Here is an 18,650-nt window from a genome sequence, read left to right on the forward strand (position 1 = left end):
CACCACTCCTCGCCAGCATGCAGGACAGGAACTCTGACAGTGTCCACAGCACGTGGAATCCAAACTCACCCTATTGCTGGTTCTTTTTACACACCACAGAGAACAGCCCAGTTCAAATCGCCTCCCACCCAGCTTCTTCCCTCCTGACCAAGCCTGTGGCCTCTCTAAAGTGCCAGAGAACAAGGCAACTGCCCCAGTGAGAGTCAGCAGACACCCCCTAACCTTCCCTGGAAGTAGGGCATCTTCAAAGCAAATACTACCAGACTGCAACATATGCCTACAGGAAGAGGAGGGTTTCTGACCCTGCTTTATAAATGGACTAAATCCAAGGAGAGGATGCACCAGTGTCTCCTCTTGCCAACACACAGGGTTGAGTATAGGAATATTCTGCTACTTGATGGAGCCATTTGCAAACAGCGGAATGAGAATGCACAGTATACACGTGGATAGGCAGCCTGGGACCTCTTTATTGCCAGGATCTAATAAGAGAAAAACCTCAGTGCTCTGTACCTTGCAGAGAGGAGAATATGGGATTGACAACACAAGAGAACTGGGTGGTTTGTTTTAACAAACATCTCACCGCCTCCTTCTCTTTGGACTTCAACTGGAGAAGCCTTAAAGTTTTTCTCTCATGAGGCAAAAGCTGAAGATGTTGCAGATTTGTCTCTCTTTTCTGAGCAGTTCGTTTTATAAATGAAAAGCTGCAAAAAAGCCTTCTGGGCAGACACACTAACAGAACATGGATTGTTGAGATGGTGGAGCAGGGAGGGAGGGAAACCCAATCATAGCCAGGCTATCCCCCACTCCCCTCCCCGGTTTAGAGACTCGGACAACGTGAAAGCATGCACAACTACAGCCACAGAAGAATCCTGCACAGATGCTTTGAACTTGGAAGGGTTTATTCTGCAGTTGAATAGACAGAAATTTGGATTTATGCTTCAAACAAACAAAAATCCCTCATCAATGTTAACCATCCCATGGTATCCCTTTACATTAGATCCCTGCATTACTGATCAGTGGTAGCAGCAGGGCTAATTCTGGGCCTTTGGAGTACTCACCTTCCGTAGTGTATATGGATCACACATGATGAAAGGAGTCAGAGGTACAATTTAACCCTGAATGTGAATATTAGTCAAAACAAACCTAGTGTCTCTCTAGATAAGGGCTAACAAATGAAGAAGAGAGTGAATGCTCTGGGACAGAAAACTGCTCCGGGGAACAATCGTCTGCCCTGTGCCCGGGCCAGCTGTCTGCTGAACATTCGTAAAAGCTGATTCCAGGGCGACCTTTCATGGATTCTTCACAGAAGGTGCATGTACTGAAGCTAAGTTATGGATTGCAAGTCGTGTGGTTGAATTCCCATCCGAAAGGTCACATGATGAGATGACCGACTGCAACGCTCGAGCATAAGCTGAAAAATCAGAAAGTGTTAAGTGACTGTAGCCTGAGCCAGCTTTCCCGCAGAGCCCTGGGGCTTACTTCTGGAGTCATTTGCTAACTTGGGAATTAAACAAAAAATGCAGTTGTGCCTCTTGACAAAAATAGAGAGGGACATTTTCCCAAGGGCCTCATCTCTGAAGGGGGAAAATTCATAGGATCTACGGGTATTGAGCAATCATGTGCTCCTGTTGCTGCAAAACTGAGCAAGATAAGCTTCTGCATGGCTGTGGGGGCAGGCGTAGGTGCTTAGCAGATTACCACATGGGAAACTGAGACTCTGGGGGAACTGGAGACACAAAACGAGCAAAGGCAGGATTGGGCACCAAATGGGAGACTAGACATGAAAAATCCCAACTCTGTAAGAGAGCCTTGCATGTATTCTGCACACAAGCATTTAAAGGGTAAAGAGTTTGAACAGCAATTCCTCACTCACTCACCAGCCAGCTCAGATATTCAGGGCCCTTTCTGTAGGCCACAAGCAGCACTTGAAATAGGGTAGGGAAATGCTCCCAAAACCATTGCATGTGTCTGAGATGTATTAGTGGGTACAGGGCAAATAAAGAACCTTGAACCTAGGAGCCAGAAGGTAAGTGCTGGAGAAGCTGATTTTTAAGTAGCTGGCATTCTACAACATACACGTACATGGCTGGACTGGGGATGTAAATATTGGTTAAAAAAGTTAACTGGTTAAACTATTAGAACTACAACTGGTTAACCGAGGTAGTGCTGGGGCCCCGCCAGCCCGATGTGGCTGCTCTGGCCAGCACGGCTGGGGTCCCTCCTGCCAGTGCAGGGCAGTCAGGCTTACCGGTTAATGTTGGTTAACCGATAAGCCTAATGCTTACCGGTTAACCTTTTACATCCCTAGCCTGGGCGCTGTAAAATAGCGATAGCAGCACCCGCATGCGCCATTACTGACTTTAGGCTTGTGTATTTATTTATTTTTTCTACAAACTGTTGCATTTCCCATTTACGTCTCATGACATTGTATTTTTGAAAGCAATTTACGAGGATTGCCCCAAATGTCTGTACAACCAAATACCCTAATTGTTCTGCAGGATAATTTAAAGCACAAGACTGCTTTGTTACAGGTGATTGATAACCTCTCCCTCCCATCCACCTTCCAATAAAGACCTTGGCATCAAAGTGGAGCGCGGATTTTCCAAGAGCCAGGCATTTTCTGTTCCGTTTACATGTTTGCTTTGCAGTATTTTTCCCCATAACGTGTCCCCATCAGTTCTTTCAAATATAATTTCATTATTAATTCAAACAGAAACAGGCGCATCCCTGGAAAGTTGCCAGCCCAGCTCTTGGTGGGACAGTTGCAGTTTCTCCAAAGCAAGGGTTACAAAGGGTGTCGGGTGTCTGCAGAATGCCCAGGCTTTTCTAGTTCCTGGATTTGGACTCCCCCTTGGCTTTGCATTAGCGAGAGCAGCAGCTGGTGCTTAGCAAGCTCCCTTTAACATCTGTATAAAAGTTACAAAATATCTGTGCTACAAGAAAATCTAGTTCAACAGACCACTGAGGCTATCAAATGTGGGGATTGGTCCTGCTTTGAGCAGGGGGTTGGACTAGATGACCTCCTGAGGTCCCTTCCAACCCTGAGATTCTATGTTCTATTCTATGTTAATGAAATACTACCCAAGTGGTCTATAGTCCCCTGGGAGTGTGCATGGGGGATGTGTGCACACGTACATAAGTGCAGAGCCCACATTAGAGTAAGTTAATGGAAATGGCGCTATGAAACTATGGGGACTCCTAGCCAGGCTTTACATTTGCCTGTACGGCAGGACTCAGACATCTGATCTCAGTTACTGGGTCTACACGGATTCCTTACTAGGAAGCAAGAGCTCATACCTTTGTGGTTTTTGTAGAACACGCAGTTGTTGGCACAGGTGTCAGGATGAGAGTCCCAGAAATCAGACCCACAGCAGCACAGTGGAGGCAAGTCAATGTTATACAGTTTTATCTTCTCCCTCATTTGAGCTCTTAAAGCTTCCATGTATCTGCAAAAATAAAACAGTTTCCCTGTGACAGGATAATACCATTGCCTTCTCTAATCCCACTGGCAAAGCCAGGATTTTGAGAACAAGACGAAGGAGCCCTCAATCGTTCACCAGCTCACCTCATGTATTCCTTATTTCTCTGTTGCTTTTCCTTACTCTTCCTCACTCTTCTCTCCTCCAGTCTGAGTTGAGCCAGTATTTCACATGCTTTCTCCCCAGAACAGGCGTCTTGCTGGTAGGCCATCTCCTGGATCCTCTGCTCCTCTGCATGACGCTGGTGCTCCTTCTCACTCTTAATTCTGTGGACAGAAGTGCTGTTTAACTGGATCTTTCAGAGAGAAGGAAGATGGTCCCATGGTCAGAGGACAGGACTAAGTCAGGAGCACTAGGTTCTGTTTTCTACTGCCTGTGGGACCTAGGGTATGTCTTTCCCCCCACAACTGTAAGATACTGACAATACCCTCTTTCTAGAAGCATTGGATCTACAGCAAGGAGTTGGATTCTGGCCCCAACTAGTCACCTACCTGCAGCGTAAAACAATTCTGCGCTGTGTTTAAATGCAGCATCAGCTTTCTACGTGATAAACTTTAACATACCGTAACTGTTCCCTGTAATTTGTCAAAGCTAATTTTCCCTCCTGGCTTCCTCACTGGAGAGTTTTGTGCCTTGTGTGTGCCTTCTCCTTTCCTCCATCCCTTTGTAGCTTTTCCTGTCCTCCTCCCCCCCCCCATTGTCTTTTGTTCTGCCCCCCATGTTTTCAGTCTCACATTTATTCTCTCCAGAGAGCTCTGCCCCCTCCACCCACAGGCTTGCTTCTGGCTCGGAGGATTTGCACACAGTTCCAATAGTCAGTTTGTGAGGCCAGAAGGTACCATTGTGATCATCTAGTCTGAGCTTGTGTACAGCCCAGGCCAGAGAACTGCCCAGAAAGGATTCCTGTTTGAACAACAGCTGAAAAACATCCAACCTCGACTTAAAAATGGTCAGTGACAGATTCTATCACAACACTTGGTAAATTGTTCCAGTGGTTAATTATCTTCAGTATAAAAACGTACGCCTTATTTCCAGTCTGGATGGGTCTACCTTTAACTTCCACCCTTTGGATTTTGTTAGCTTTGTTTGCTGGACTTAAGAGCCAAATATTTGTTCCCCGTGTCAGTACATAAAAACGGATCAAGTTGCCCCTTTACCTTCTCTTTGTTAACCTGAAGGAACTCAAGCTATCACTACAAGGCAACTTTTCCACTCATTTAATCTCTCTCATGGGTCTTCTCTGAACCTCTTCAATTTATCAACATCCTTCCCCAGTTGTGGGCACCAGAACTGGATACCGTATTCCAGCAGCGGCCAAACCAGTTCCAAATGTAGAAGTAATATAACCTCTTTAGACCTACTTGAGATTCCCCTGTTTATGCATCCAAAGATCACACTAGCCCGGAGGGCCACAGGATGACACTCGGACCTCATGTTCAAATAATTATCCCCCATGTCCCTCAAGTCTTTGTCAGAGTCCCTGCTTCTCGGGATAGGAATCCTCCAACCTGCAAGTATGGCCTACATTCTTTGTCAGGAGGCTCCTGGGCTGCTCTGCTCTACAGCTCCTCTTCTCCACCTTAGAAAGTAGCAACAATGCCTCTGCCACTGCTGCTTCTTCCCTTCCATCCTCTTAAAGGAGCAGCAGCCCAAAGGGCAGGAACCAGCCATTCTGTTTCCTGGTCCCACTCAGCCCACTGCAGACTTCAAAGGGCCCTGGTAAGTGGGTTTCCGCCCCAAGCACTGGGGATGATCTTCATGCCTCTCACCACTCCAGGCTGAGGACAGGACTCCATCAGCCAAAGCAGAGGGCTGTAGCTCTAATCTGGGCTTCCCTTCCTCTCCCCGTTGCATTCTCAGAGCAGGGAGAGCGAAGGAAGCCTGAATCTAGGGAGAAATTCGGTGTAGACTCCATCCAAATGCTGATGGGGAAGGAATACAGAAAGGCTCACAGCTGCTTGCCTTCAGTGCAAGTGTTGGGCTGACCAGCTCTGGGGAATTAATCCTTGTTAGTGGACTTTAAAAAACAAACACACGTATGTGGTGTCTGGAGTTTGGGGCAGAGACTGGCAACAAGAGTGAGAGGGCTGAGGTGGGAGTCATGGGAGCCAAGTGTTAGAGCTTTGCATGGGAGTTGGCTGGGGAGCAACTTGCTCCAGCCAACACATGGGGCAGACTGCATCCATGCAATCACCATCCTAGGGGACATGCTGAGGACAAAGCTGGGGGAAGACTTTAGTACAAGTGCTATGGACATTCTGGGCTGTAACACAGGACACACTGCTCTAACGTATGCCAGAGGCCATTTCAGCCCTTAGAACAGCCCAGAATCCAGAGGGCACAAAGGTAATTTACAGCCACCTTTGCCCTCAACCCCAGGAGGGCCCTGACCTCTGGCTGAGGTATGCCATGCTGTGCTTAGTGCTTTAATGGACCAGAACATTCTTTATATTTACTTTTTGGTTTTATAATAAAGGTCTTCACATCTAGGTGGTGTTTAATACCTTGATGTAGAATCTGGGTTATTGTGTAAATAACTATATAAGCTTTTACTAAAAATGTTAAGGACATTTTCCCTGGAACAAGTTATTACCATAGGCAGAAATGGACTTTAAACAGAGACATGTACCATGTTATTCATAAGGAGGAGGGAGAAAACTTGTTCATCTTAGCCTCTAAGGATAGAACAAGAAGCAATGGGCTTAAACTGCAGCAAGGGAGGTTTAGGTTGGACATTAGGAAAAAGTTCCTAACTGTCAGGGTGGTTAAACACTGGAATAAACTGCCTAGGGAGGTTGTGGAATCTCCACCTCTGGAGATTTAAGAGTAGGTTAGATAAATGTCTATCAGGGATGGTCTAGACAGTATTTGGTCCTGCCATGAGGGCAGGGGACTGGACTCGATGACCTCTCGAGGTCCTTTCCAGCCCTAGAATCTATGAATTCTTTTCCATGAATACCAAATGCAACAACTAATCACTGTGAAAATTCAATCTGAAATCTAAACTGGGTTGAGCTGAGATTGGAAGAGTACCAGAAATTAAATAAAGGGTGTTTGCCCAACGGACCAGAAAAAACACACACCAAGGAGGAGAGTGCCTAAGCCAAAGCTTCTCTAGTCAAGTTATAACGCCCAAAGATGTCTTTACAATGAAGTGCTAATACAGATTTAAATACATCATAAGTGTGCTCCTATAAAACTCAGAACAAGGACAGCTTAGCTTTACATCAAGTAACCATAGGAACAACTCACTTCCATATATAGAAAGGCTGGGCAGCTAGTAAATCTAGCAAACTTATAAGACTGCATCAACCTGAAACAAGAAAATCCTTCAGATGGTCTCCACATACACAGCAGCCTCTTGGTGTTCATTCCCGGGGCAGAATCAGTTCTGTACTAAAGGCTCTTTCATTGCCACATTTTATTTAAGGAAATGTAACCAACAAAGAAATGTTTCTTTAAAAGGTGCAGTTCTACTCTGAAAAGCGACATTCTTTAACAGGTCTGCTCCCCGTGGGTATCCAGAGTCAGACATGCTGACTTTAAAGCCCAACGACTGTCACTACTTCAACTCCAGTTAGCTCTGCAGAATCAACCCAGCTGTGGTCAAGTGAACTGCATCCAGTTTCTTCTCTTTCAATGAAATTGACAGCCCAGATCCAATTGGAAGGCCAAATTCTGCCTGTCAACATACTTGTGAATCAATTAGTTACACCTCCACAAGCCCATTTCAGACACTAGAACTGGACAGGCGTACTGAGGGCAGTTTGGCTGGCATAAATTTAATCATTACATACAAATTATTTTAATTTTTATTTAATGATTATGTAACTCATCTCCCAAGGCTAGTTTGCAGGACAGGTACTTAGCAAAAACATTGTTCTCCTCGTAGAGTCAACACATTTGATCAGGAAGTTAGCAACTGAAACTAAAATGGAGCCCCACAATGCACATTTGCAGTCACTAATCAAACCTAGGGATGGAAGCCAAGAGATATGTACAGATACATAGGTTAAGACCAGAAGGGACCATTATGATAATCTAGTCTGGCCTCCTGCATAAAACACACCAGAGAACCTCACCCAATAATTTCTGAACATGGAAGCTTGTTCTCAACGCATGCCATGAAGATTTTGTTTATCATCTATAGTGCAACTGTCCAAATCATATCTACTGTCACCTCAAACCATCTCTCCGACCAAGTCTTCTTAGGAACCTAAAACTGTAGCAAGGAAAATCCATATTCTAGCAAATGAAACAACTGCCCAGTTTACACAGTGTGGGGCAATTAAATAGCAGATAAGTTAACCATATAAGTAGACTTAACAGTTTTGGTTGCCCGTGAAACTGTTTGAGACTCCCTTCAGTAGGTTCATGGCTTCTCTCCTCAACCCTACAAGAGGCGCTAACTCTCTTTTCTACCCTCCATGACTGTGCAGTTGGTCCCTCCTCCTTACAATTACTGCCAAACCCCATCTTTGAAGAACCCTTTAGCCCTGGCAGTCACTGTACTAGATTTGGAGATGTGCAAAAGGCAGGGTGAATAAAAATAGATTTAAAAAATAGCTTATTTAAATGGGGGGGAAAAAAGTTATTTTTAAAAAGAAACCTATTTAAAATTACTACAATTTACATGAAGGCTTAAATGCACTATAATTTATTAAAGTTATTTAAACTGAATTAAAGCAATATCAAGCAGTACTTGTTTGCTGCCAAAGTTTTAAAGAAAGTCAGATTATTGCAGAGTGGATAAAAAAAAAAATCAAAAATCCGATTTTTTAAATTTAAATTGGATTTTTTTGATAAAATGCTTTTTGAGGAAAAAACCCTATCTAAATAATTTCACCTTTAAAGTAGTACTGAGTGTCAGTGAATGCAATGAGTAATACTAAATGAGCAGTATGGTGGTAATAATTAAATGACTGCATTGACTTATTTTGTTTAGCAGAATCCATCCTCAACATACAGGATTCTGAAGACTATCCACCTTCAAGATCACCATAATTTTTTACAGTTTCAGAGTTATCTGCCAATGCTAGTGTTTCAGTCACATCATGTATGTCACATAGCCACAGTATATCACCTGTAGCAAAAAGAAAAGAAAATCTCCACCATCCAGAAACAACCATAGATAAATTTGTGAGAAGAACCAGCAGATTACAAGAAGAGGTAAACGATGAAAAAAATTGCCCAGTTTGTTTATGCAACAAACTCTCCTTTCCGTATAATTGAGAACCCACACTTCATTAACATGGTTCAGTCATTAAGACCAGGATACAGTCCACCCAACAGAGCAGATGTCGCAGGCAAATTGCTGGATAAAGTGTATGAAAGAGAAATTGAGCAGTGGGCAAAAGGTCTAGAAGGTAAAATTGTTAACCTGAGTCTTGATGGGTGGAGCAATGTCCACAATGATCCTGATGTATGTGCTTGTGTGACAACCGAAGAAGGGAATGTCTTCCTTACAGAAACAATTGATACATCAGGAAATGCACACACAGCAGAATACTTACAAGAAGTAGCAGTAAAAACTATAACAAACTGAAAAAAAAAATTGCAAATGTCTAGTAAGCAGCTTGGTCACAGACAATGCTGCAAATGTATCCAAGATGAGAAGAAATTTAGATCAGAGTGAAAAGAGTCCCAAGCTAAGAACATACAGTTGCAGTGCTTATTTGATGCACCTCCTAGCCGAAGACTTCAGTGTTCCAGGCTAATATTGTTGATATTGCAAAATACTTCCGTAACAACCACTTTGCAACAGCTGCTCTGAAAAAAGGGGGAGGAACCAAGCTAACTCTCCCACAAGACGCGAGATGGAACTCAGTAGTGGACTGTTTTGAGCACTATATCAAGAACTGGCCTAATCTGATGACAGTTTGAGAACAAAATCATGAAAAAAATAGATAGCACTGTGTAGTGAGCTGGTGTGGCACCCCTCCATCTCTGACAGGGCCGAGCTTCCTCCAACCCCAGCGTGGGCGGAGCCACCGGGTCCAAGGCCCGCCCCTCCGAGGTCACGGCCCCAACCCGGAAGTACAAAAGCCCGCCAGCAGAGCTCAGTGAGAGCCAGACCGCCAGAGAGAGCAGACGTCCCGGGCCGAGCTCCCGCTTGGGAGACAGCCGCAGGCCGCCTGCTAACGCCCAGCGCCGGTCAAGCCTCCCTCTCGCCAGCTGCCCCGAGGAGGACTGGCCCAGCTTGCCCCGTGCCAGCTGCCCCGAGGAGGACTGGCCCAGCTTGCCCCGTGCCAGCTGCCCCGAGGAGGACTGGCCCAGCTTGCCCCGTGCCAGCTGCCCCGAGGAGGAGTCAAGCCTGCCCCGTGCCAGCTACCCTGGGGGAGAGCTGCCGGACCGGCCCCCAAGCCCCGCACCCGAGGAACCGATGCTCCTGGACTGGCCCGAACCCAGCATCGCCGCCGAGGTAAGCCCCGAGGGGGAACAAGGAAGTAGCCCGGGGATAGCCGACCCCGGTCAGGCTGCAGAGGCCTGTGAGCCGATGTCAGTGTGTTTCGGTCAGGATACCCCACTGACCGGCAGCGACAGTAACCGCTGCTAGGGCCCCGGGCTGGAACGCAGTGGAGTGGGTGGGCCTGTGTTCCCCCCTGCCACCCCGCACGGGTGGCAGGCTTCCCCCTCACCCGACGCTCAGGTAGGAGCCTGGGCTTACCTTAACCGCTTGTCTGCTCAGCCCCTGCACCAGAGGGCCTGAGTTCCTTAACTGCTGGATTGCTCAACCCCTGCCCCAAAGGGCTTGAGCTGTGACTGTTTGTGCCCTGCCCTGACTCAGGGCCTGGGCCCCTTAACTGCAGGTTTGCTCAACCCCCGCCCCAAAGGGCTTGAGCTGTGACTGTTTGTGCCCCGCCCTGGCCCAGGGCCTGGGCCTGCTTAGACGGTTAGTTAGCGCTCAGCCCCTACCTAAGGGCCTGAGCTCCTGAACTGTGAGCCGCTCAGCCCTTGCGTAAAGGGACCTGAGGTTGGACTGTCTGCACTTTAGTGAGCCGGTGTGGCACCCCTCCATCTCGGAGGGTAGAGCCCCGGCTCAACCCTACTACACACTGTCACAGCCAAAGTTCTCAACATTGGGCTCAAGAGAAATGTTAAACACATGCTGAGTACCCTGAAGCCTATTTCTGTAGCCTTGAAAAAAAATGCAGGGAAATAGCTGTTTTATTGCTGACGCTGTTGAAATTTGGAAGGAAAGTGAGATCTTAAAAAGAGAAATATGCAATGACAGAGTTAACTTACAAGCATTAAAACAGCAAATGGGACAAGCACTATCTCCAGCTCATTTTCTTGCAAATATTCTCAATACTCGGTACCCGTGTCAAACCTTAACTGCTGAAGGAGAGGAGTTTGCTGGATGTCCATGTCATAGCCATCATCTCTCCATAATGCCAACTATAATAAACTTCAGAGCTAAGGGTGAACCATTCAAGAAACATATGTTTGCTGATGATGTTTTAAAGAAAGTCACACCAGTAAACTGGTGAAAGTCACACCAGTAAACTGGTGAAAGTCGCTTAAGCACTTGGATTCAGAGACTGTTGAAGTGATAATCTCACTTTTAACAGCAGTAGCTTCTTCTACCGGTGTAGAAAGAATATTTTCTTCCTTTGGACTAATTCATTCCAAACTGAGAAATCATTTGGGACCTGAAAAAGCAGGAAAGCTTGTTTTTCTTTTCCAGATTATGAACAAAACAGGAAAATGAAGGTGAAGACAATGGAGTTAGCTGCAGAAGCCAATATTTTAAATTTCTCATGTTGACCTGGCTGACATGGTCGATTAAATATTTAGAAAAACAAAAATTAAACTATTTTAGTTAAACAATTTTAACAAAAACAAACCTGATTTTTAAAAACTTGAATGTTTAACTAAATTCAAAGAGTCATATGCTTGTTTTGTTAAAATATTATAAGTTTGCTGTTGAAGAAAAAAATCCAGAATATATAATGTTGTTGTTTTAGTTAAAACAAACAATTTTAATGTCTGTCTGGTGATGTTCTCCTCCTAATACAGCCTGGCAAGAAAATCCTCCAAATATTAATGATTAACCTGCTGAATTGGAGATATTGATGAAGTCATTGGGAGGTGAACTATCTGCTTCAATTACCTTTGGTAAATGAAATAACCAATCATTCATTTTCTGATATAGCTGTAAAACTAATCTGAAAAGTTTCCAAAAATAAATCACTTTAAAAATGTATAGTGTGTACCTTCTAAAAATGAAACCTACATCTATCTCTGAGTTGTGAAGAATACATAGTAAGGCTATTACAACCAACAAGAATGCACTTTTATGTAAAAAGAACAGGAGTACATCCGAAGAAGTGGGTTGTAGCCCACGAAAGCTTATGCTCTAATAAATTTGTTAGTCTCTAAGGTGCCACAAGTACTCCTGTTCTTTTTGCGGATACAGACTAACACGGCTGCTACTCTGAAACCTGTCACTTTTATGTAGAAATCCATGATTAAATAGAGTCTTCCTGACTAGTGATTTAAATCAAATCCACCCTGGATTATTGAACTAGTGGAAGTCACTGACTAAGCACCTGGAACCAGAGTTTGCAGGAGTGCTAAACCAGCTTTTGACAGCAGTAACCTCAGATGCAGAGAGAATATTTTCATTTCAGTTTGAAATAATGACTAGTTCATTCCCATTTAAGAAGCCACCTGGGAGTTAAAGTTTGTTTTCCTCTTCCAATCTATAAATAAAAACAGGTGTGAGAGGATATAAGCTCTATTAGTTCTAAAATCTTCAAGGAGAGTGGTGACCAGAAGCAATCAATTAAATTCACTAACTACATATAATACTTAGTTTTAAATGCAAAACATCTGGATAAACATTAGAATTTTTTTCTTATGTATCCAGCATATCTGAGGTAGTTTTATTTAACTAGTAAAAAACAAATATTAAAATACCTTTTTTGGTATTTAACTGAATTTGAATTTCCAAATAGAGCATGACAAATCGCAAGTAAAAAAAATCATCTAGTAAGAAAATGGTGAACGATTCATTTCTAACATCATAAAAATGTAATAATTGAGAACCTGAAAAAGTGTAAGATAATTGCTTAAATAAATGTATTAATATAGCATAGCCTCCTGGTGAATAAAAAAGCACCACATTTAGAGTAAAGGCTATATTTAATTGCAAATCAACATTTTTTAATGGTTAGAATTCTCTCATTAAAGGGTGAAACAAACATGTGGACAAGGGGGATCCAGTGGATATAATGAACTTTCAGAAAGCCTTTGACAAGATCCATCACCAAAGGCTCTTAAGCAAACTAAGCAGTCATGGGATAATAGGGAAGGTCCTCCCATGGATCAGTAACTGGTTAAAAGACAGGAAACAAAAAGGGTAGGAATAAATGGTCAGTTTTCAGAATGGAGAGAGGTAAACAGAGGGGTCCCCCCCAGGGATCTGTACTGGGACCAATACCGTTCAATGTATTCATAAGTGATCTGGGAAAAGGGTGATTTAGATCACATTAAGTCAGTGATCTAAATCAATCCAGTGAGGTGGCAAAGTTTGCAGATAATACAAAGTTACTCAAGATCATTAAATCCAAAGCAGACTGCAAAGAGATCTCACAAAACAGGATGACTGAGCAACAGAATAGCAGATGAAATTCAATATTGATAAATGCACATTGGAAAACATAATCCCAGCTATACATATAAAATAATGGGGTCTAAATTAGCTGATACTACTCAAGAAAGGATCTTGGAGTCACTGGGGATAGTTCTCTGAAAACATTGACTCAACCTGCAGTGGCAGTCTAAAAAGTTAACAGAATAGTAGGAACTTTAGGTAAATATCATAAATGCCACTATATGAATCCATGGTATGCCCGCACCTTGAATATTGTGTGCAGTTCTGGTCACCCCATCTCAAAAAAGATATTATGGAACTCGTTGCCAGGGGATGTTGTGAAGGCCAAAACTATAACCAGGTTAAAAAAAGAATTAGATAAATTCATGGAGGACAGGTCCATCAGTGGCTATTCATAATGGTATGATTCTTCTCACGGAAGTCACAGATTCCGTGACTTTCTGGGACCTCCGTGACTTATTCCAGGGCTCCTGGACCAGCAGCTCCCAGGGCTGCCGGAGCAGTGCCCTGGGTTAGTTTATCCCCCCTGGGGCTGGAGCAGACACGGTCAGCCCCTTCTGCAAGAGCAGCAGCTGAGCTGGAGCAGCTGCTGGAGGTCAGCCACTGGCAGCACTCTGACTGTTAGCCCCCGCCTCCCCCAGAGTATTTTTAGTAAAAAACAGGGACAGATTGCAGGGTTCCATTAATTTTTGTTTATTGCCCATGACCTGTCCCTGACTTTTACTAAAAATACCTGTGACAATCTTAACCTTAGCTAATAGCCAAGATAGTCAGGGATGCAACCCCATGCTCTGGGTGTCCCTAAGCCTCTGACTGCCAGATGCTAGGGCTGGACAACAATAGATAATAATTTGATAATTGCCCTGCTCTGTTCATTCCCTCTGAAGCATCTGGAATTGACCACTGTCAGAAGACAGGATACTGGGGCAGATGGACCATTGGTTTGACCCAGTATGGCTATTCTTATGAACCAATGTGAATCATCCTTTCTTTAGGAAAATTGCTAAAAAGTACAAATGCAAGATATTAAAAACAAAACAAAACATGATTTAAATCAAGGTTTCCGGCTTATTGATTTAAATCTTGATTTAAATCAATGATTTAAGTCAGTGATCTAAATCAATCCATCCTGGGCAGGGGTCAGGGAACAGGAAAAGAAAAACAGTATGTCAGAGGGGTACAGAATCCTGAGGTTCATAGATTTTTCTAGTCCCCTCCCCTTCTGAAGAATGCAGAAAGGATTTTTATTCACTTTAAAATCAACTGTCCTTCATTTGCATGTTGCAGAAAAAAAGTTTTTATTAAGAACTTTCATGTGTACTATTTAACATGGTTCTCAATTCGTTCAACCCTTAGTCTTTAGATTAGCACCAGGTTAAACTGTATAAAAAAGTAAGTGCATTAATTCCTGGTTAAAATGGTCATTTGGAAGTAGCATTTCCTCTTTTAAAGCACAGAGATCATCCTTGCACATCTGTAGGCTCCAATCCTACAAATGCTTATGCATGAGTCATTCTCAGCATGTGAGTAGTGCCTCTGCAGTCAATGCGGCTACGCACCTGCATAATAGTCACATGCACATGTGTGCAGATCAGAGCCAGTGTGTATTATCTGAAAGTTAAATCATGCTGCAGTTTGTGTCACGTAGAGACACAAGAAGTCAGTTGACATTTCTTGATCTATTTGTGTCATGATACAGTGACATAATAACTGAACAAAAATTTTCTGCAGTTACTGAGTTGAAGAGAACTGAAAACAGAAGATTAAAATGCAATTTATGCAATGCAAAAATAAATCAAGATGCTAATATGAGCATGTTAAATGTTCATATGAATTTAGGAGCAAGGATTTAGACTGTAAGACACTTGGACAGGGCCCCTATCATTTGGGAGTGTCTGTTAAATGCCATGCACATGTATGGCATATTAGGAGCTGATTCCGTCCGACGAGGCACACAAAAAATGGAAGGGTTCAGCTGTAATAGGTGATGCAGTTACATTTACTATAGAGGCCCTTCCTACACATTTAATGGGTCAAAGTTAAGAAACGGATAAGACCTATTACCATTATCTAGTCCACCCCAATGGTCAGAGAGGGGAGTTCCCCACACAGCTCTCCAATTGTTTTGTCCAGTACAGTTTTAAGCGACTTGCTATCTCACTGGGACAGCTTTCCTCAATGAACAGATTATACGGTCAGGAAAGTTTTGCTGATTTTTACCCAACTCTTTCTTGGATCAGCTTCACCCCTTAGTGGTAGTCCCTTAAACTGTGCCACACCAACTCCTCCTCCCTGCCTTGGGTTTACATTCTTCAAATACTTCTATATGGTTCGTCTACTCTTAGGCTATGTCTACACTACAGCTTATGTCGGCATAACTCATGTCAGCTAGGGGTGTGATAAACCATCCTCCTGAGTGACATAAGTTCTGCCGACATAGTGCTGTGCCAACACCAACACAGCTACCGCCGCTCAAAGATGGTTTTATTATGCTGACAGGAGAATTCACCAGATGTGCTGCAGCAGTGCAGTGGCTGGGCTGTATATACAGACAAGCCCTTAGATCATTATACCATATATACAGGATATCTCCTATGTGTTTGATGACAAAGGCGCTGCAGTACATGGCAGCTCTTGAGTGAATTAAGCACATAAAGCTTCCCTCATACTACAGCAGTTCTCCTGTTAACCACACACCAATTTGGGGCAAAACAAAGGAACTGATGCAAGGGGAAAAAAAGAAATTCAATCAGAGGACTAAAAGGATAGTAATAGAATTCATACCAATCAATATGGTTTTATGGAAAATACATCTTCTAATCTAATAAAAAACACAAAAAGTGATAAGTTTGACAAGTTCGGTTGATAAGAGTAACTTGCATAGAAACACACTTAAAACTCCAGTACAGCATTTGTCTTAATACTGCATGACACCCTAAGATGCCAGTTCCTTTAAGCACAAAGTGAATGAGGAACATATTAAGTTATTAGAAACTGGCTAACAGATTTCAATAGATAATTGAGAATGGAAGATCCTCATAAATGGGGGCATTTCTAGAGGGATTGGTTCTCAGCCAGACAATTTTTTAATCAGTGCCCTAGAACAAAGTATTCCCGATAAAGTTAAGATCTGTGGACTAATAAATAATAATGGGGAAAAGGTCACTTACACAGAGCAACCTAGATTGCTTGGAAAAGCTGGGCACGATTAAACAAGGAGGTAAACACACCGATAAATGAAAGTCAAACTTAAGACCAAGAATGTAGGTCATACTCATAGGATGGGGGACTGTACCCTGAAAAACAGCAACTCTGAGAAGGACATCTAGCCAGCTGGTTGTTAACCATGACCCCGGAGTTCCCAGTGCAACGCTGTGACCAAAAAAAGCGAATACACCCAAAGATCATATGAACAGTCAGTAGGAGTACGGAGACTATGCATACAGCTCTTACAAGACCATCACTCGCATAGTGTGTCCAGTTCCTGTGTCCATGCCTCTAAAAGAACATTGAAAAAAACTGAAGAGGGTTCAGTTCCAAGACTAATTTGAGGTCTTGGAAAACATGTCTTTACATAAACGATTTAGTTTATCAAACAGAATTTTAAGAGTTGACATGGATCACAGTCTACGGGTCTATCTACATTGCAATCAAAGCTCTTGAGGACACAGCCAAGCTAGCTTTCATCTAGCTAGCTAGTAGTAGCAAAGCCCTGGCAGCTTGGGCTGCAGTAGCCCAACCAGGACACTGCTTATGTACTCTAGCAGCTACATGTGCTGCAGCCACACATCTGATTGCAGTGCAGACATACCCTGTAAGTATCCACACAGGAAGAAAATATCTAATATTAGAGAGCTCGTTAATGTAGCATACAAAAATCACCACAAGCTCCAGTGGCTTGAAATTGAAACTAGACAAAATTCAAACTGGAAATAAGAGTGCAAACTTTTAACAGCGAGAGTAAATAACCATTGGAACAACTTATCGAGGCAAGTAGAGGATTCGCTATAACTTGAAGTCTTTAAATCAAGATCAGATGTCTTTTAAAAAGCTTCCATGCTAGTAAACCACAAGTTATTGGCCTTGATGCAGAAGTTACTCTGAAATTCTATGGCCTGCATTATGGAGAAAGTCAGACTAGATTATCACAATTGCCCCTTCAGACCTTAAAATCTGTGAAATTTACGACAACCTTCTTTCGGTTGACTGTACATCAAGGGCAACATCTATAAAGAAATCCATGATTATTAGTAGGTACCTACTTTGCAATTTTCTTCTGCCGCTCTTTCTGCCTTTGCTGTTCCTTTACTTGTTCTCTCTCGATATCCATGAAGAGACGTCTGTATCTCAGGTACTGATTTTGACGCTGCAGGAAAGACGACATAGTCTTAAGAGGAAGGTGTCTTGGTGCAATATACAGCAGGACCTGGAAGTGGCACTGCAAGAACTCACACTGTGCACGTTATACTGAAAGAATTAAAGGAGGAAGGATTAAGTTTTGAGCCGAGAAGTCTCGCCAAATATCACACTGCATAAAAACCCAATAAGCAACACCCTGTGAAATCCACCACAGAGTTTACCTGTCTCCAGCTGCTGCAGACGGTCATTCTGATAATAGAAAACACATGTCTTGTCAGTCATCTTGTGCTCCCTGCATATGAGTTTCTGCTTTCTCCTCAAGGGAGAATTAAAATGTTTCATTGCACATGTTCCAGAACTGAATGAAAGGCAGGAAGAAAGCTGTTACCTTGCTCCTCTTCTCTCCAGCTTTCTTGCAGGACCATGATTTTGGTACCAACATCCTCTACTGCAAGGGTTCTTAAACTTTTCCACAGTGTGACATCTTATTAGCAATACCATCTCATGGACGCCAGCTATAGCAATTGCTTATGTTGGTACGGTATTTTTACTGGAGCTGGCCAAATTTTCTTTTTTTCCAATGGAAGAGTCCCCCCCACCCCACCCCAATCAGAAAAAGGTGTTTCATTGAAATCAAAGAGGTTTCACTGGAATGTGCCAACTGACCAAAAAGTTTAAAATCTATTTGAATGAAAATGGAGGATTTTGTTCCAATTTTCTTGTTTTGTTTCAACTTTAAAAAAAATTAAACATATTACATTTAAAAGTTTGTCAATGTTTGGACATTACTGAAAGGATGCGTTTCTATGAAGTATTTCAGAATTTTTGTTCCATGGTAAATTTTGACTTCTCATCCTGATTGGAAATGAAAGGAAATTTTTGAAGTGTCAGATTTTCCCACAGGACGGAAATTCCATTTTTCCCGATCATCTTTAAGTTTTGCCTTCTTTCAGTGTTATTTTGTAGTTGCAGCGAGGTGGAGGCAGCACCATGTGACCAGCCAGCTCATTGACAACCACCAGCAAGTGGGCCACAGTTTGAGAACCAATATGCTCCTGATGGACCCAGAGTGGATTTCCCAAGACAACACTCATCTACCCGACCACGTGCACTCATAGTTCTTCCTCCACCCCTAAGATTTCTGCTGTAGAAGCTCTCAAAGGAGGGACATTCAGCATAAAAGAAGGCCTGTA

General features: G+C 43.1%; 1 protein-coding gene across 1 annotated transcript in view; it reads right to left on the bottom strand.

The window, feature by feature from the left end:
- Positions 1-1,158: 1,158 nt before the first annotated feature.
- CCDC15 (coiled-coil domain containing 15) overlaps positions 1,159-18,650 on the bottom strand; it is a 42,474-nt gene continuing 24,982 nt past the window's right edge. The window contains exons 8-11 of the mRNA XM_065417215.1: positions 17,361-17,464; positions 3,566-3,745; positions 3,298-3,446; positions 1,159-1,411 (exon numbers count right to left, since the gene is read on the bottom strand). Of these exons, the coding sequence (XP_065273287.1) occupies positions 1,290-1,411; positions 3,298-3,446; positions 3,566-3,745; positions 17,361-17,464 (555 nt within the window). The 3' untranslated portion in view covers positions 1,159-1,289. The remainder of the gene's footprint in view (positions 1,412-3,297; positions 3,447-3,565; positions 3,746-17,360; positions 17,465-18,650) is intronic.

This window comes from Emys orbicularis, chromosome 15 (assembly GCF_028017835.1).
Source record: "Emys orbicularis isolate rEmyOrb1 chromosome 15, rEmyOrb1.hap1, whole genome shotgun sequence".
NCBI lineage: Eukaryota > Metazoa > Chordata > Testudines > Emydidae > Emys > Emys orbicularis.